Raw genomic sequence first — 20787 nt, forward strand, 5'->3', positions numbered from 1 at the left:
ATTTCAAATTTAATTTTTTTACAAAACTGAATATTACATAGTACATATAATTTTAGAGAAAAATAACAAGTAAATAGTAACATTTTTTCAAATTTAGTTCATTATGTATAACAATTTTTCTTATGCTGTATCATATATGGATTAACGTCAGCATTAGTAATATGAGAGTTATTAGGAAATAAAAATGAGTTTGTGGGAGCTTTCCAGTCACAACTTCTATATAGTAACACCACATTCAATCCCACAGAGACGCGGCCAGGAGAGGCAAAATCCCTAAGCTGTGGTCCATGCTTTGGTGGATTGAGGGAGAGTATGGGGGCATCTTCCCGCAGCCAGGATGAAATATGTATAGACTAGAGTATTGAAAGGGCTTGTCATTCCACCTCTAATTGGTAACATGGCATAGCATAGTCTAGAAATTCTACTACTACTACTAAAAAGACCACTTCCCAATCCTTAGAATAGATGAGCCCAATCCCCTCCCATATCCACACTCCTTTATTCTGGATCTTCAATGGACCTGAGAGAGCCTGGGTTTATCGCATTCTTGAGGATTATTTGGCATCTGGAGGGCTCGTGTACCTACTAATACTTTACTTGTGGCATAATTCCACACGACAATAATACAATTAAAGACGAGATTAATCAATTTGAATATATTTCACAACCATTAAACAAACAAAAGATAGTTGCAGCGGGGACGTGCTGACCAACATTTATGGAATAGCAATGGAGGGGTTTGGAGTGTAGGTGCAGCATGCAGGCAAGATCGTCAGCAAAAGCGTGCAGGTGAAACATGCAGGTGAGGTAGACAGTGAAGTGATGAAGAGGGCCTACACTCAGCATAGGAGGTGTCCGCTGGATGTTTTGATTCACCTGAGGGAGATAGGTGCTCGCACCGACTTTCAATGTCTCTAAAATGAAGGAGGGGGAGAGAGGGGAAGAACATACAGATCCACCCCTGACAAAGCACAGAGCCAAGAAAAATAATACAGATATTACTTATGGCGCGGATGCTATACATTACATTCTTGTATCTCAAATTTTGAGTCTTCTTGATCTCACTCATCTCTAGAGTTATGTATTACGATAAGTAAAGTTTAAAAAAATCATTTTTTGCTTATTGATGGCTTTAAAATGAGACTCCAGAAAAAAATCCAATCCAATCCAAGAGAATTATACCCAATCATGATGAAAAACTTGATTGCATGAAGTAAGGGCCGAGACAGGAAATAACTGAAATCAGAGTGGATGTGCACATTGGAGCACAAAGCTGTGAACGAGTGGGGGAGGGCGGTAGAGGGTTTCATATACATGCAGATAATAAGATAATATTTGGGAGATGCAGTTATGGGGTACTCCCCCTTCAAATGAAGAAATCCTAAAACCCATTCCAAAAAGTTTTCTGGCTTTGGATTTGGATGGGCACTTCAAGACTCAAGAGGTGCGGCATATTTCTTATTAATATATGTACTCATTTTGGTAGAATTTTAAGATAATATCTTGTAATCATAACATATATATATAACCAGCCAGTGACACACACATTTGATGTTATGCATAGCAATTAATCAACTGTACTGGCACAGAAGAGTAAAAGTAAAGTATTAAGGCCTGTTTACACGATACATTAACAAGTATGAGTTAATGTATGTTTGCGTGAATGATTTTTGTGGACCGGAACAGAACATGTACGAATGCATGAACCAAATTAGAACAGGTTCCATTTTCTGTGCAATCATTCGCACAAGTTGGGTGGTTACACGGTGCATTTTGGCGTTCATTATCGCGTTTATACATTTAGACATTAACCCGTACGTGTTAATGTACCGTGTAAACAGGCCTTTAAACTCAATTTAGCTTAAAATTATATTGTAATTATGCATTGCCTTGAGATTTAACTCATGTGCATGATTTTTCATTTGAAAAAATTAATATTTTGCTATGCCATTCTTTACACCAGAAAAATAGTTCCCCTCGAATAATCGACTTGCTGCATAACATGTTAGGGATAACAAAAATTGATGTAATAAAAAAAACCTACTTTCTATGTTGTTTATGTAATATAGTTGGTTAATTTTTCCAGAGCAACTTCAGATAATAGAGCCACAAAACTAGCTACTAATCCAAGTGATAAAACTACAAACACACCCTCCATTTCACTCAGATTGATCTTTCTTTTTTCCCCTGATGTTACATATTTTGAATCTGCTACTTTAGAAAATCCCATCCTTGTTACATCATGCACCCATTTGTTTATGATACCACCAGATGTTAATCCTTGATCTATCTTTTTCAGCTGTGTCTGAAAAGCAGATCCCTTACGAAGGAAAATAACAGATGGAAGAGGAAGTGGGCATTCTTTTAACAGGACTTTGTTGCTCCTTACTTTGGATAACCGGTACAAAAGGTTACGTCTCATTCCAGCCACAGCCACTCCATTTATATCCAGTGCCTCAGTTCCCTCATCATGGAGCTCATAATTTTGCAAGACTGACCTCCAGCTCTTGCTTTCCATTTCCCTGGCAAGATACTTGATTGCCGTAGGGCCTCCGACTCGTACCTTGTATTCAGTTAATTCCTCGAGAGTAGCAGGTGCCCAAGAAGGAGTTGGAGCAGAGTGGAAGCTTGAGAGGTGTGCTTGGATGGCCGTAGTCGTTATCAGCCCTGCAAGACACACAGCAGGAAAAAGGGCTCTGGAAGATGAGGCTTTTGGAGGCCTTTCAATGGGAACACCAACAAATGCCACCACAGTATCTGTGATGACAAAGGTATAAGTGCGACAATGAAGTGAATATCGATTGGGTTGGAGTTTATGAACAACCCAGGCAGCAGTACAGGAAAGCACCATGGCAATAAGTAGTGCCAGCCATGCAGGTGGAGATGCGAGACCAATCAGTCTCCATGAGTTGCTTGGGTGGCTGATGGGCACGGCAAAGGTAGCACATGTCCATTGGTGGTGAAAGCCCTCCCCCAAAATATGGAGTCTCCTTGGTGTCAGCACAACTTCACAAAGCACCATGTCGGTTTGGTGTTCCAGCAAAGGAATGAAAATTGGCCAGAAAGGATTGCTCATGTTGCTGTAATTCTCAGGATAATACTGAACAATATTTGGTGTGAAGTTCATTCTCTTTGCCAATTCTGCCAAAAGATAACCTTGGATACCATCCAATTTCTCAACTTCATTCTCACTCAGCCCAATTCTCTGTAAGTAAATATAAGGAGAAAATTAAACCCTTTGCAGACAATAACTATCAAGATACCTTTCTCAGAAAGACACCTAATTTTATTTACAAATTCAATCGTGTCATGTGAAACATGATGGAACTCCTTCATGATGTATCAGAAAGGAAAGATAACGGCAGTATTTAATAAACTGTGGAACCTGCCATAGTCTTTCCTTTCTGATACATTATTTACAAATCCTTGTCTCTCAAAAATAGATGGCATGAGATGTCATGTCCCAGGGATACCACAACTCAAGGACAGCTATGGACCTCTTGTCCACGAAAGGGTTGGAAACATTTGCTCGCATTGATGAAGTCAGTTTTTTGCAGATAGAAAAATGATTTGCAACCAAAATCAGCTGAAGTCCTGACTGCGACAGCCAACAATTTTAATTGTATTATCAATATGTAGTCATTTTTCCAATGTATATGTCCTGTTTTTTATAACCCCTTTCAAAAAATAATCACGGTCTCCTTGAAATGACACACAATCAGCCAAAATTCTACTTAATGTCTGGAAATATCTTATGCATAGTCAGGGAGAGAGTAGGGCTAAGCTTACTCAAAAATGAGGAAAATAAAGATAAAATTATGAATCTTAAGTTGTCTGAATTATGTAGTTTAATTATTGTGAGCCAGGATATTCTCGTGGCATGCCGTGGAGGTACTCCATCATAATGTATTATGGTTTATGTGAATTCAAATATGTGTAATGGTCATTACAGATGAGATCTGTGGTGAGTTGGCCACTGTGTTCTTCGATTTGAACCAATTTTTGAAGGCACACACAGGGATTATAAACATGGCCGTGCTTGATTTTCTCTTGAACCACTAAAAAAAATTGTTTTTAAATGCTCTCTGACTCCCACTCATTGAATCCATGCCATAAGTTTGGTTTAAATTGGAGAATGCAAGGGTTAACTCAATCCCCAGCAGCAGAGAAGGTTGTCTCAACGTTGTAGCAACGTTACAATGAGGAAATATACAAGTTGTCACAACGTTTCTTAAAATTGTCACAACGTTGCACAACGTTGTGTCAACGTTGTCTCAACGTTAAAGTACCCAGGAAACAACGTTGTGACAACATTGTCTCAACGTTGTCACAACGTTCTGACAATGTTGTCTTACCGTTGTCTCAACGTTGTCACAACGTTCTGACAATATTGTCTTACCGTTGTCACAACGTTCTGACAATGTTGTCACAACGTTGTTTCCTGGGAACTTCAACGTTGAGACAACGTTGAAACAACGTTGTGCAACGTTGTGACAACTTGTATGTTTCCTCATTGTAACGTTGCTACAACGTTGAGACAACCTTCTCTGCTGCTGGGGATGCTGATCTGCCATGGAATGACCCATAAAATAACATGGGCTATACCTACTGGCAAATATAAGACAGAGGTTCCAAGCCTCCCCCCACCCTGAAATGAGGCTCCATGTATGTGGTGAATATTATAACTCTGTTTACAGCAATAATAACATTGATTTATATATAGGTCTGCATCGAGGATGGACACTTTGAGTTGGGCTTCCAGATAATTAGGGTTTAATTGCACACCTAAATTGCAATTGGGGTATAAGGCAGCTGCCCCTCCCATGTCTGGTTATATACCCACGGATTACCTCAGGGATCCAATTCGGTCCACCTCTGCTAAATGCATGAAATGAAAGTTGTACTCCCAAATTTTTTATTTATTCCACAATACATTAATAAATTTAGTACTTTGTTAAGTGCCCCATGATGATTTCTTAGAATTTGTAGTTGTACCCACCAATAAAAATTCTCTGTAACAAAGCATGTCCGTCATTTTCATTAGTTAGAATGGAAACTGTTTAGTCATTAAAATATTCTAATAATTAACATAATTACACACTCTTACAACATTTATCCCTTGCTTAATTACTTATCAAACCATAAACCTGACAACTACCCCCCTCTCAAATACCTTTCCATGCATATTTTTACCAGCTTCTACATTTTTAGTGGGGACCAACACTGTCCGTATTTTACCTTTACCTTTATTAATTAATTTACTGTTTCTACTTTTGTAAGCATCCAAGCATAGTTTTGTCAGCTGTACTCCAAAACTTTCGATGGTGCATTGAGTGGGGTGAACCCCTCTCGCACCCTCCGAGAACTTGTCTACGTATATCAGAACTCAGATCTGAGAGTCGAGGCATTATATTGCAGAGGTGTGTTGCACACCACCAAGGCGTCGCGGAAGGTAAAGAACCCTACACCCCCAAAACAACGGCTTTAATCCGCACCACCACCAAGAACAAAATTTATTTTAACGCTTAATCACCTTAACTAATATCAGAGACGATATTTATTGGTATTTTTTTAATGCTAAAATGCTTTTCCCGTTTCCACAGCGCCCGTCCAAAAGACCTTTGGAAGAAGAATTTCAAGATTAAAGAGAGACATACGGGTGAATGCCGCGTGATATATCGGAAATTGCCCCGACGCGTCAGGGCAATTTCTTCAAGGGAATGGTGCTGGAGTTAATGGTTCTGCTGCTTTTTTATTTCAGGTGGGAGAGTTGAGCGAAGGGGGTGAGGAGTTAGGACTCTTATCGCAACAATAAATACATCGGGGAAACGGGATGAACAGTATAAAAACTCGTCTAGAAGAGCATAAGCAGGGCATTCGATTGGGTTACTCTACGAAGTCAGCCATAGCGGAGCACGAAGCCACGGGACACGCGATCGATTTTAAAAATCTAGAATCATCGCGAGGGTGACACATTTCAAAACCCAGCTCATCCGCGAAGCCTCAGAGATAAAGAAAAACAAATATACTAATAACAGATATCGAGATACCGGATTGAGAATAAGTAATACATGGAACCCAGTCATCCACAGCATTTCTTCATCTTCCCCCTCCAGTCCTCACTCCTCACCCCCTCCGCCCACCTGAAATAAAAAGGCAGCAGAACCAAACTCCAGCACCATTCCCTTGAAGAAGTAGCCAGCAGTCGGTCACGAAACGTCGGGGAAATTTTCGATACATCACGCGGCATACACCGTGGTCGGTATGCCTCTCTTTACTCACCATGAGCCGCGAAAGCTTTAATCAAGAAATAAGAATTTCAAGGTCGCTCATGGTAAATCTTCGGTGGAGTAACTAATGTTTGGTAACTAACTAGGTGGGCTAACTGATATTTGGGGGGCAATTTCGTGTTTCTCCTTCCATTCCTTGCGTTCAAGTTCATTGAGAATTCCCCCCACCCCACCAGTCATAGCGACCGGCAAGCGAAGGAAGCGGCCAATTTGACAAGGTTTTACGTGCAGAATTCATTCGTCATTTACCATATCGCCGGTCAGTGGCGCAGCGAGGGGGGGGGGGGGGGGGGTTTGGGGGATAAAACCCTCCCCAGAGCTCAGAGAAATTTTTAAGTTTAATCCATTTTACTTAATTAGATTTATATTACTAATATAATAGTGTAAGGATATATAAAATATCCCTCAGGAAGCCGTAAAACTCACCATTTTGAACAATTTACCTTAAAATTCCGCAAGTTATTAATCTCGCACCTACCGCTTATCCTGGTGGGTATTCCATACCCCCACACACACCGGTATTAGGTGCACCTAAACCCCCTCCCAGCCTTAATTACTAGCTGCGCCCCTGTCGCCAGTTGCATATAATGCAAGGGGGTCAAGGTCAAGGTGGCTGGAATCAAAGGGTGCTTTCCAACCACGTATCTGCGCTGATCTGTTTGAAACTGTTTAGCTCAGAGCGTGTTCCAATCGCACCTGTGACGTCATCTGCGCTAAACAGATGGGAACACATCCTGCACCGTTGTTCGTCTGCGCTAGCAGACAAAACTAATGATGGCGGGAAAATATATTGCTGACGGAAAATGAATTCCACCATCTCAAAGATAAGTATGATGATCATTTGAGAATAATAAACTATAATTTGATCTGTATATGTATTACATATAAGTTTAATTAAGCTCGTAATTTGGGAAATATAATATTATCTTCGTCAAACGTAATGATTGATATAACATGAGCAAAGGACGATAGCAAGAGGAGGCTAGTCGATTTTCTAGAGAAATTGTCCTTATCAAAAAAATTAGAAATGGAGAATGTAAGCTATTAAACTAAAATGTTATATTGCTTAGATTCTAAGCAGATTTATTTCATTAGCTTACATGGATAGCGGACGTATTATATACCAAATTTCCTTTAACGTTCATGTGGCGTTAATTCTATTCCATTAATTGTAATTCAGTACCGCAAAATAACTATGGAATCGGCAGATTTATAATGCAGTGTTAACATTTTTTTACGGCTTTACCTGCGTGATATGGATTATTAATTATTATTGTATGTGTATCTCAATCCAGAAATGCGAAATGAAGTATAACTGGTATAACTGCCGGCACAGTAGCGGTTCGGGAGAGATAATTATTAAGTAGCGATAGTTCCATAGTATTTTATTTCAATTAATACTTACTAGTGCTTATATAAATACAAAATGATATAGACGAACATTTATCATCCTTCTTGATTGATCATGTGGCGAAGGTCAGTTCAAAAGCTACAGGTCATTTGAACATTCAACTTTTGCCGCCGATCGGTCCACCATTTGTAAACACATCAGCGCAGATGCGTTCCAATCGTCTGTTTCTTTGTGCGCTAATGTGTTTCAATCTGTTGCGATGTGAGCTAATCTGCGCAAGGTGATTGGAAAGCACCCAAAATTAGACGGATGACGATGCTGATCACGCGTTTTGACGGACCACCATGGTTTCCCGCGAAAACTCCCCTCTTTTCCTGGAGCGGGTTCCTGTTTTTTCACAACGTTGACAGCTGGTGACGCATCAGGAAAAAGAGTGCAGCATAACAAAAACGCTTACGAGTCGCTCTTTAACTGACTGATGACAAATTGGCGAGGAGGTATTATTTACATCGAAGAGGAAAGAATTATTTCCTTTAAACATACTCTTTGAAGCTCTCCACTGATATTTTATGTAGGTATACTTTAATGGATTCATATTTTCCTGTTAATAAAAAATAAATTCAAATTGAATTTAAAATTGACGCAAGGGATGAGCAACCTATTTCGCAGAGTAGTGTTGGCCGTAAAATATTGTTAATTTTTATGCGATTATCACGAATTGAAGTATATTACTTCAAAATTATCAGTATTGACTTGCAAGCAAATGCCTTCAAAATGACAAAGTTTCCGTTGCATTTATCCTCACGTACAAATGACCATTCGATTATGTTCATTGAAAAAATATTTGACCTAGGAGTAATACCTTCATAGGGGCGGATTCAGTATCAAATTTAGGAAATGGGGGTCATGAAATGGGTATGGGAAGGGGAGTTCTGTTCTCCCCTGTAAAATTGAAAAAGATACCAATTTTTAAACGAATTTCGGAGACTAAAATTTAATTTATATTTTTAACATCAGATGAAATTAAACGATTTTCGACATTTAAGAGGATAAGCAATGGGGAAGAAATAAATAACCAACTTGAAGTCTAAAAAAGTATAAAATATTAATATTTTATGTAACGGAAAATGTGAAAATACATCGAAAGAGGTTTATAGTGGTGGTATGCGCATACATATAAAGATAAAGATAAATATAAGTTTACAACTACCTGTATAGTTAGGTGCTTACTGAAGAGTTTGATTTAGTGCTAATATTGCTGCACGGTATCATCAGTATCATGTGTCGATAGAATTATAACAAAAACCAAATCATGATTTCATCAATTTTTTCATCATCAAAATCATTTTTTTCAAATTATACGGATAAATCCAGAAAAATATTTATTTCTGTAACATATACTGATAAAACAATCCAATCCAATGAGCACATTTTAACTGAAAAGTTATCAGTATTTATTCAAGAAGTAGAAATCGTGTTAAGCTGTAATACAGTATCATAAATACCAATTATCATATTTTTAAGCTATTTAAAAGACATCTAATTAGAGCAGAAAAGTACGTATTAGCGATTGTATACAAACGCATGTACTATGTTAAAAAACAAATAATAATTTAAATTAGGCCTTGTTAACACAACTTAATTCTATAATACCAATATGGCCCCTTGCGCACACACCGATTTTGTACGGCCGGTAAAATGTCGGCCGTCCACCAGTAGCGGATACAGAAAAAAATCAAATCAAAGGGGGGCGCAAAAGATATCTATAAGCTACCTTTTATTTTATCGCAAAAAAATAATCAAGTCACATGCAAAGTATAAAAAAGGTTTATTTAAAATGATTATACACATATACAAGACAATACCATCTTATGATATAAGTAAAATATTAACTTAGGAATCATAAAACTAAGGAATAAAAAGATAATAAGAAAGAAGTAGAATAATAACTAAGGAAAATGTAAAATTATATACCTTTTAATGTTTGATACCACAGGCGATAAATATACAAATTCAGTTATACCACAATTACTACAGTAAATGCAAAATTAAGAAAATTAAAAATTCTATTGAATTTTTTATATCTTTAAAACGTTGAAATATGACCCCCACCGTTAATGTGTTCAAATTGGTGACAGTACTCCCTTCTAAATACAGGCATCCCCCGAGTTACGTATGTCTCGACTTACGTAAATCCGTACTTACGTAAGCGATAACCGTATTTCAAATGATTACGTTAATTTTCGAATGCGACCGCGAAGAAGCAGATATTCGCTCGTACAACCTATGGTAGAAAAAATATCGAATAGTTATCGAGTTTTTTACGTGTTAAAAATAACAAAGTGACCCAAACAACCCAAAAAACAAAGATTTTTGTCATTCTTCGAAGGAATTTTCATTAATTTCTGAAGAAAAATCGCTTATAAATCCCAAGTCAGCAATCAACGTAAAAATTTGCAGTTCTAGCGATGGAAGTGGTTGCGCTCATTCATGTACGATACAACTTGTTATACAGCATGCACACCCGAACTCCGACTTTCAACTATTTGAAAATTGTATCCTTAAGTTTGGACATTTCCATCTGTGGAATTAAAATAAAATGAAGTTCAAGCAGAAATATTTATTGCGGAAAATAATTGTTTATTACCCACGTAACGGCATTTAAATTTTGAGTGTTGGCAATGAACGCCGCGAAAAAGTTAAGAAAAAGTTGACACACGATATTAATTGCGTAATTGTTTACGTACATGTTTCTGGCGGAAAATTTTATTAAGCTGCATTTTCTCGTTCTCTCGTATTGTGTGCAACTGTAAATGAATATTGCGTCATTGAAAGCTTTTCCCCACTAACTTTGTTGCACGTTAATGACGGAGTTGGCTGAATAAAAGCTCACTTTTAATTATCTTCGTGCTTTGGAAATACTCTTCGATGTTTCCAGCGAAGTAAATATTCAAATGATGATATTTTCACGTTATTTTATTGAGATATGAGAGAATGAAAGTATGTTTCCGTGCGTGAAAGATTGAGTGTATGTGCGTGTGAATGTATCTAAGAATAAAGTAAGTTACTGGTATTTTTTGTGTGTTATTTGCTTGTAATCCTCGACACCCCTTCTACGTGTATTAACTGTGACAGTGAAACCACCAGATTCATCGATCAACGTAATATATAAAAGGCAGAAGATATAGTGATTATAGGTAAGTAGACGATGCATTCTTTGGGCCCTTAGATCGCAGTATAACATTATGAATCAATTTAAGTATTCAGTTTAGTAATGTAGCGTTGAGATACCGTACTTTCCCAAAATGCACGCGATCGGTCAACTCTGGGAATAATATTACGCATTTTGATTGACAATGCTCGAGATGCAACTCCCAGACTATATTAATGTTTATCGATTTTGTATCTAATAACGTAAGAATACGCGGTAGAGTTCATGAATATCGCAGTGAATTGAATGAAACTTCACCGAGAATTTACCGCGCATTTCTCCGCTGAGAATTTCACCGCGCCGATCGCAATCTCTGAAGCACTAACGCAAAGGTTCGACTTACGTAAATTTCGACTTACGCAGAGTCTCCCGGAACGCATCTCTTACGTAACTCGGGGGATGCCTGTATACCATTATTTTACAATTATCGGAGTCCCATAAAAATGAAAATAAATGCTATTGCTATTCTAAGAGAGCAAAGGAACATGTTGAAAAAGAAAGTCTAAGTTGAGGAGGAGACCGTGACGAAGTACGTCTTCAAAACAAACTCTTGTCTTCCCTTCTAGACAAACCTAAAACTGATCGATTGGAAAGCCTCTATGGACGTTCAGCATTACCAAAGTATTTATAGCATCAAAGGAAAAATCACTTTTCAGTTTTTATGATACAAGGCTAGCAAATTGGATTTTCTACAATAGGTGTCTTGGTGGCATAATGCATAAATTATGCCACCAAATTAGCTATAGCAGAAAAACGATGAGATTCCTAGGAGTTCTCAATAACCATAGCGCGCGTGTTTGATCGCGTAAAAAAATTACCGTTCACCGTTCAAAAATCACGTAGTCTTTCACTGTAGGTTCATAACTTAATGTGAAAATGTATTTCTACCCGTAAGCGGAATTTTCGAAAAAAGCCTAAAAGGATCGCAAACAAAAAAACGTTGGATTATAAGAAGACCCTTTTCGCGGCTACTGCTGGAGAGGAAAACACCCTAATAATAATATAATATAATAAGTAACTTCTGATAATTATTTTAAAATTTGTAATCTAACACTCAACTGAAGCTACTTTTCCTCAATAACCAATTTTTTGTTATCCTGAAAATAACCTCTGTGCTTCACCACCTAAAATAGCAATTTCTAATCCTCTGACAAAAATGTTTGTTTAACTTTTGATACGTGCTTTTACAACTTGAGGGGCGCTTAAACAATGAAGTATTACTGCGAAGGACATCTATCTCGGTGATCTCTATTTCTCGGTGATCTATTAAGGCATACAAAATGTTGGGGTTTATCAACCGAATTTGTAGGGACTTTAAAAATGTAAATTGCTTATTACTACTTTATACTACCCTAGTGAGATCTATTCTGGAATATGGCACTGTGATATGGAATCCATATTATGAGAAACATATTAATGCTCTGGAAGGGATTCAGAAGAAATTTCTCAAGTTACTTGAATATAATCTTAAGAAAAAGTCACATAATGACCCTGGAATTGAAATTACCAGGCATTTGAAATTGCAATCTCTCTCACTTCGTAGTAGACATATTGGTATGTTCTTCCTTAATAATATTCTGAATAATAAGATTAAATCCCCTGATTTATTGTCCTTAGTAACTTTCCGAATCTCAAACATCCATACGAGAAATTCATCTACTTTCTATATGTTCCTTTTCAACCATCCAATTATACAAAAAACTTGATTATTTTCAGAGCAATGTCAGAAATTAACTTATACTGTGATAACTTCGATCTATTCCATTTATCCTATACTTGTTTTAAGAAATATGTAATAAATAACGTAACAATGTGATACCGTTACATATATATATATATACTTTGTTTTTATATTTCATATATTTTTAAATAAAAAAGAGGATCTATGTATACTTATGCATTTTATGTATGTATCTTTTCATTTTTTTTCTTTCTTTGTAAAACTTTTTGTAAACTTAAAAAAGGGAGTAATCCCGTTGAATAAATATTTTTATTATTATCTCGCGCCTCTTTCGAGAGCGGTAGAACTAGTTGATCGACGTGTCAAGACGCTTATGGGCTATATTATAATTATGCTTAAGAAATATTTAACGCAAAGAATACGTGGAAACAGGGAACAGGTATCTACATCTATCTTATACATCTACGAGGTATCTCGCAGGCCACCTCCAGGGTAGGTGGCACGGTGTGATTCCACACCAGGAATGCAGCACTCACCTTCAGTGGCGCAGCGAGGGGGGGTTTTGGGGGTTAAAACCCCCCCAGAGCTCAGAGAAATGCTTAAGTTTAATCCATTTTACTTAATTTGATTGATATTACTAATAGAATAGTGTAAGTATTAATAAAAATATCCCTCAGAAAGCCGTAAAACTCACCATTTTGAACCATTTATCTTAAAATTCCGCAATTTATTGCTGTCGCACCTACCTCTTATCCTGGTGGGTATTCCACACCCCCACACACCCCGGTATTAGTTGCACCTAAACCCCCCCCCAACATTAATTCCTGGCTGCGCCCCTGCTCATCTTAGCCTTAACTCAAATCTAACAATATGTAATACTTCCGCGCTTTAAAGATAACTTTAGGTAGACATTTACAGGGAAATAAACCACAGTTTTAGGTGATGCCCCACAGGCAGAATTCCAGAGTAAGAAGATCTTCAAAATAACAAACGCGGGAGATTGATGCGTTGGCGAGTGCCAGCGATGGAAAGCGATGCAGTCATCTCTGCCAAGGCCGGGGAATCCCCCTTGCCGCAGAGAAAGGGGCCAGGCCAGCCTTGCAACCTCCGCCAGAGGCGCCCCGACCTTGTTCAGCTTCATGTTGAAGAGCGTGGAGGAAAATGGTAATGGGAGGCGGAACTCAAGGATGTTATAAGTACTTCCGACCCGCGAAACAACTTAAGGTTTCATTAACCTCCGAATACCATCCAAAAACCCGCGAGGAATGGTCGCAAAACAACTTTTCAGATTCAATTATTTCGTGGCCTCCGTGCAAGCAGAAATTCACGAAAGGCTTTAGTGTTTACATTTACAACTTTTAGGCATCTTGCTTTTCAATGTTTCATAGCATTATCATTAGTAATCGATTATGTAATGTGTGGACTATGTACTTCGGATTTTATTCGAGTGTATAACATTTGGGGATCTAACACCGGTCGAACAGCATCTCAAGTGATGTAAATACCTACGCTCTAATCGGGAATAATGATTAATCTTTTTCACCAAACTTAGCAACTGAAAAATTGTAAGTTACGGTTTTCCTTTCATCAGTATCTTAGAAACATCGAAAACTAAAGAATCCACGTCTCTGGACTATTTGTATTCCGATTTAATTAAATTTATCAACTTTTTGGCGAAAATAATTTTGGAGGACTCGAGAGAGACTTTTGATAGAAATATATTTTAAATATCTGGAACTTTTTAGGTGGCTTAGTTGGAAAATTACGGACCTTTCTCCACGCTCTAATTACGAGCTAATGAAAATTTGAGTTAAGAAGTATATTTGATTTTACTGATGGGTTTCAATGGGCAGAAATGCCCATGGGAAAGGGCATAAAGTGAAAGATGAACCACTGAAAGTTTTGGAGTTGGGGTGGTAAAGCTATGTTTGGAGTGTTACAAAGTAAAAGTAATACAATAAATGAATGAAAAAAGTGGGTAAAACGAAGAATGTGCGGTCCTTACTGGAATTAATGTAGCTGGGAGAAATATGTACGAGAAAGAATTTGGGAGCGGGGTGGGGGGGAGTGTAGAGTATTTGGGGGGGGGGGGGTGGGGAAGAGTATGTGAAATGGTTTGGAGTAGCATAGTGGTTAAGCTATGGGAATGGCACCACCGTTTAGAAATGAAAATAACCCTCGTATTTTGATCCAGAGAATTTTTTGGGAATAAGTACTACCACTACTACTTCATCAATTATTTTTCAGCATTTTTCATCAAGCTGGTGAATAAAAACTTAAAATGGAGAGATTTTGTGAAAATTCCACAGAGAAAAATAATTCGCCTTGACCGAAATACGAACCCGGATACCCCGATTTCCGGTCGAGTGATATAGCCTGTTGAGCTACCAGAGGAAATTTGCGGATTTCACTGGACGAGATGGTGTGGACAACTGTGGTGCATAATATGCCACTACACTGGCAGTCCAAGTCGTGCCCACTGCGCCGCAGCCAGAGAGCAAAGCCCGAACTTTGAAAACCCGCAATGCACAAATTGTGCGAAAATTCGGACAATTCGTGCATAAGGGGTGACTCCGTAAAGTTATCACCGTGACCAAGGCGCAGCGAGGAGGGATAAACCCCCCCCTTTTAGAAAGCCGTCAAACTCACCGTTTTGAACCATTTATCTTTAAAATTCCTACTATTAATCTCGCACCTACCGATTATCCTGGTGGGTATACCATACCCCCACACACCCCGGTGTTAGTTGCACCTAAACACCCCCCCCCCCCAGCCTTAATTCCTTGCTGCGCCCCTGACCGTGACTAGTCCCTATATACTTTAATTCTTACGATTGAGAGCCAGCCACATTTAAGATTACCAGGCTTTCAATTCTTCCAGAAATTACGAGGCGAGTATGGAGGTGTCACCCCCCTCCACTTTCGTTTCTGACCTTGGGTATGCAAGCTGGTGGCGAGTCGAAGACAGTCACCCGCATGACGCAGCCGTGTAAGTCCATGAACTTGTTGGCGAAGATTCCCCGCGGGGCGCCGCGGGTGAAGCGACCGCCGCCCCATTCGGCCACCTCGATGATGTCGGTCGACTCCCGGCCGCAGATCCCGCCGCCAGAGTAAGGCAAGTGGGTGACGACGGAGACGCGAGCGCCTAACTGTTCGTCCTCTGCTGGGACGAGGACCACGATGTTGGACACCCATTGGCGCCACGCCAGGCTGAGCACTCCGCGAACCTCTGCTCATTTGAAGGAAGGATGGGAAGGTGAACTGAGGCCGTTTCTGAGAAAGTGTCAAAGATGTTGAACTTCACCAAGTACCAGGCACGAAGCAAAAAATTTACTCCGAGGGAGTTGCCTGTACTGACATTTTGTTGTCAATTCACGCGCATTGGAAAAACATAGATTTCATTATGTCAGTAATATGCTTAATTTGTATTATGCTGAAAGTTCAATTCATCATGCTTATTGTCGGATATTAATAAATGTAACAATGTATATCGCAAAATGGTCTCCTCATCAGATGTATCGCGGGTAGTCGCCACAAGGTAAAAAATTTCTGAGGGGTGCTGAACTGCTGAAGCCTCAAAGCTCCCCCTACGTATCGGCCACGCACTCGCATATTTTCTCGAGTTCATCAAAATCGCGTCTTCATTCGCAACTTCAGTCTAAAGTTGATAATGATTATGTCAAACTAACGTATTAATAGGCCGATTCCAAAAGTACCAACCATGGACCAAAGGGCGTAACCAGGATCATTATTAGGGGTTGGCATGGTTATTGTGGTTGAGACATTTCACTACGAAAAATGTTAAGACATTTACATATCATTTTAGCAGTGCTTTAGTAGTTGTTACAATTCTTTCTTTTAAATAAATTTAGGTACTCTTGCTACAGGTCTCAATGAATCATTTTTCTTGGAATTTAATTAGAATTTTTCCAAACTAATTATAGCAATTTAATGTTTTTGATTCTAAGTGGCTATTGACCCCCTCTTGCCCCTCGCTAGGTACACCTATGCATGGACCAATGCCCCAGAACAAACTATTTTATGCCATTCAAAGCGTTTCCGTACCCGGGTTTTCCGGTAGGCTCGGATCCAGCAGCAGTGGGGGCATACCCTCAGAGAGTCAATGTGGCTATGCAGTAACCAAAACTCAGGATTGACACCTCAGCTTCAGCATTATCTTGGGAAATGGAAAAAGTCAGCGAATAAATGTTTGATAAACTGGGCCAAAAATTAGATGAAGTATGAATCAAACTATATTAAACCACTAGGAAATCCCTGGATGCTACCGAGAATGCTACCAAGGGAAGGATTTCTAATATCATGTGTGATCATAAAGCTAGGATGCGTGCAATTCAGAGATAGTATCGATTGAGTCGCACTTAGGCTGGATATCCGGCATCATTTTTAACGTAAAAAGTAGAGTTTTACCTGCAGCAAATAAAAAATTAGAAAAATATAGAGGAAACAACATCGCCAAAATTGGGTTAAAAACTTTGATTTTCTCATAAATAATATAAAGTTTTGTAAATTTCATTCAAAATCCATTAATTATCTTATCCAATTTAAGAATTTTAAAATTAGGCATTCCATGATTATATATCCTATTTATTTCGTGAGATATATTGTCTAATGCATAGGCGCATTCGTAAAATTGCAGTTTTACAACATTGCACTATCCTTTCAAACCGTGACTACAAAAAGACTACAGCAGAGTTGTACTTGATAAGAGCAAATAGGTATGACGAAGACGCTATCCAATAATAAATTCAAAATAATACTTTAGATTTGAATTATTATTAAGAATATTATCGCGCGTAAAAATGTTTTAGGTGATCTTGTTTTTGGCCTAGCCTTGCGCCCGTTTCGAGCTATTTTGGAGTCAAAATGAAGAAAAAGAAAATTTCTTACTTAGCTGTGTTCATAGGAGGTATGGCGTTTGATTGCTCCTTTTTTGCACGATTGTTTTTTCTTTTCCTGTTATTCTGGTTTTTAAATGTCCAGGCAAGTCCTTCTTCTAATTAGCTTAGCGTCACTGATGAGCTAATAATAACCTCTCATTTCGTATTCTCGATTGAGTTTGATGCTTTTTCCGCATTCATTTGTGCCTGGCAATTAATGCAGCTTTTCCTACAGTGGCTACTGGAGGTATGAAACTGAAGAATAGGCAATTATAAAGCTCGCCGCTTCATAGTCATCTGGCGTCCATTTTTTTGCAATGAAAAATGCAACTATGTAGGCTAAAACTGTTTAAATATATTTTTATTTGCTTTTGAAAATTACTTATACAGCCTATTATCACAAGTTAACTAAATATTAAAATTTAAATGGTTTGAACCACAAAAACCTGGCCGAAATCACGTTGTTGGCTTCAGTTCCCATTTGAGCTCAAAGAATAGTGGTCATTATCATCAAGATCAGTTTGCAGATACCCTTAGATTGAGCTCGCTGATCAAAAAACCTCCCCACCATCGAGAATTCTTGTCGACGTCATTTAAATTCCTCATTGAAAGCGGTAATGCAAAAGTGCACGAAATCATCCAAATACAGGCATTTATTTCAATTCAGTTGTACTGGTATCATAATTTTTGATTCTCCTATAACGGTTCTAACAGCGATACAATAAATCATAACAGTGATGCAAAAAGAGGCAACTTTTGGAGGGGGTTTATAAAAATAAAATACCCCCAAAGTTTATAAAAAATTTTAAATTTTTATTAGTTTTATAGTTTTTCTATCCTTAAATGTCTAAAATTTTTCAGTTTCATTAATTGTTAAGAACAAAAATGAAATTTTATTCTCCAAAAAGCGTATTGGGTGTTTAAAAAAATACAAAGGAGAACGTTCCTCTCGGACCCAGACCCAGGTCATGCCCTCCCTCCCCCAAAGCGATGATGAAACCGCCTCTGGTATACATGTCAGTGAAATTGATACAAAAATACGTGGAAAATACTAAAAAAACGAAATTTATGTAGAATCATTGGTCCGTGAAAGCTTCAACCAACTAGTATGGAAGTTCCCTTTCCGAAATTTATGTTTGGATGGGCATGTGATATCAATGCATAATTTTTGGTGTAAAAAATGGAATAAAGCATTTGATTTGCATTTAACAATAAGTTAATTGACCCTCGGCAAGAGTCTAAATTACGCTAAATTTTATTTTACAAGGGTATTACCGCCATCCGATCCCGAGCCATCGGCGGTTGAGGCCAGGACGAAGTGCATAGCGGTCGGGGACCAATGAGGATCCTTCGTGACTTGCTCGAAGAGACGACCGAAGGGGGCCGAGGAGGACGGCAAGAAGACAACGTGAGTCATGTTCCTTGACGACAATGCATTGGCTATGGGGGTGGCGCTTTCCCGAGCTTTCTTGCCGAACGCCAGCAGGAACACCGGCATCTCCAGCGGACGACGCAGCGCGGCCAGAAGGTGGGGTAGCCACGCGGTCTCGTCTGCAAAGACGATCGCAACCAACGGCGGCCCCACGAGGTGCGCTCTTATAATATCTGAAGAACAATCGGCGACGGCGTCACCGAGCAAACCCGGCGCCGAATCTTCCCGCCCAAACTCCTTTACGTCTCGTAATGAGTGTGTCGCCATCATTGCCAAACACGAGAACACCGTGAAGGTGAAGGTGACGGCTTTTGAAGGAGAAACTAGAGATCCTTGCGACACTGGCATCCCATGCACCATATAGTACAGACTTTTTTCAAGGCACTTTGACACAAAGACTTCTTCAACCCCCTAAAATAACCAATTGTAATGAAAAAAAACTGCGTTTTGCAACTACTGCAAGCCGATATAATTTTTTCTTCCCAAATGTTCTGAGCAAAATACTTCCACTTCAAGGCAAATTCCAGTGAGAGAAATTCGTGTCGCTTTATTCGAGCTCTGAGGTATTTCACCCTTCGTGCGGCCCAAGTTTCAGCACGAGTATTTTCTTTCAGACTTGAATTTTTACTGGTTATGGTGGGTCACGACATCTTGAATTTTCGGCGCATTTAGAAAAATGGCCCGCTTCTTCGTCAATACTTTGAGTGACTCCTTTTTCTCGGACCCAAACGCCCGATTCTTTTGTTTGTGCTAGCAAATGGATATTTGACAGAGGAATAATAAATGATGGCTCGAAGTGTAGGGTATTCAGTTGCTATTCGCGGGTTTTCAAATAGAACAAAATTTTCGATAAATAGAGCAAAACAGAATTTATTATCTTCATTATTTTATTTCATTTATTATATCTACTGTCCAATTCAATGATTTTAAAATTACATATAGCATTCGAGGCAAAAAAGAAGTAAGATGAATTGTAAGGCATAAGTCTGTAATTTGAAGGAAAAAGGGCATTCTGTGAGGGGAATACCAAATTGTACACATCGGCATTATGACATGATGAATTTGTTCTGTAAAATATTAGATATTTTGATTTATTCATATTATTAACTTAACTTTGTGAAAGGGCAAGCCCAGATAGAAGCTTTTTACCCTTCGAACACGTACTTGGTTTGAACAAAGATGTTCTGTCTCTATGAATGGAATGATAACGGCAGCGAGTTCATTGGAAAAGCAGGGAAATCGAGGGAGCAGATGCGTTATTAGAACTCATTAAAAAAGAGCCATAGTTCTTTACCAGATAACGGAAGGTTCAAATTATAATTATTCATCTTCTTATTTTCTAAATGGCTAGGTTTGACGATGATGAGGGGAAATTCCGATTCTAAATTAAAATTTTAATGTAACACCATAAATGTATAAGTAATATTACGTCTTTTAATTTTTGGTGCAGTTAATATAATATGAAATCGTGTAGTAGCTTTGGGAAAACAATTATTTTTATGGAAGGCTAATAAAATGATAAACTGTGCCTCATACATAAATACTAGAGTAGTTTCAATAACTAAAAACGCAATATAAATAAAAGAAACCGGGTCCAAAAAATAGAATGCTGGAATAGTAATTCATTGTAATCAATCGATCGAATTCGTTCAATAATTTATTCTCCACCGACAGACCACCTGATCACAAGGACCAGTGGTGGATCTGTCTAAGGGGGGTATAGCCCCTCCCCCTTGAATATCCAATTGACACTAGATAGAATGGTAATTTTGTTCGGACTCTCACTACTACTGGGTGGTTACCCCCTTGTCACTATCCTGGATCCGCCATTGACAAGGACCAGCGATTAGGAAGACAATAAATATAGCAAGACAGTGGGTGAGTGAACATCGGGTATAATGAAATCTCAAAAGAAAAACGTAAAG

General features: G+C 38.5%; 1 protein-coding gene across 1 annotated transcript; it reads right to left on the reverse strand.

Annotated features, from left to right (window-relative positions):
* Positions 1-1817: 1817 nt before the first annotated feature.
* LOC124174029 lies at positions 1818-15782 on the reverse strand. Its single transcript, XM_046553170.1, has 2 exons — positions 15466-15782; positions 1818-3205 (listed from the first exon to the last, which is right to left on the reverse strand). Exons 1-2 carry the CDS (start codon positions 15529-15531, stop codon positions 2057-2059), a joined length of 1215 nt encoding a protein of 404 aa, XP_046409126.1. The 5' UTR covers positions 15532-15782; the 3' UTR covers positions 1818-2056.
* Between the last annotated feature and the right edge of the window lie 5005 nt (positions 15783-20787).

The sequence above is a fragment of the Ischnura elegans genome, chromosome 2, assembly GCF_921293095.1.
Source record: "Ischnura elegans chromosome 2, ioIscEleg1.1, whole genome shotgun sequence".
Taxonomy (NCBI): domain Eukaryota; kingdom Metazoa; phylum Arthropoda; class Insecta; order Odonata; family Coenagrionidae; genus Ischnura; species Ischnura elegans.

What these genes read in the sequence shown, in the direction of transcription:
- LOC124174029 (XM_046553170.1), bottom strand. Translation starts at nt 15,531, where the DNA reads ATGGACTTACACGGCTGCGTCATGCGGGTGACTGTCTTCGACTCGCCA. An exon ending in CACCAGCTTGCATACCCAAG is followed by an intron (nt 3,206 to 15,465) that starts GTCAGAAACGAA and finishes ATTTACTTACAG; the next exon opens with AGAATTGGGCTGAGTGAGAA.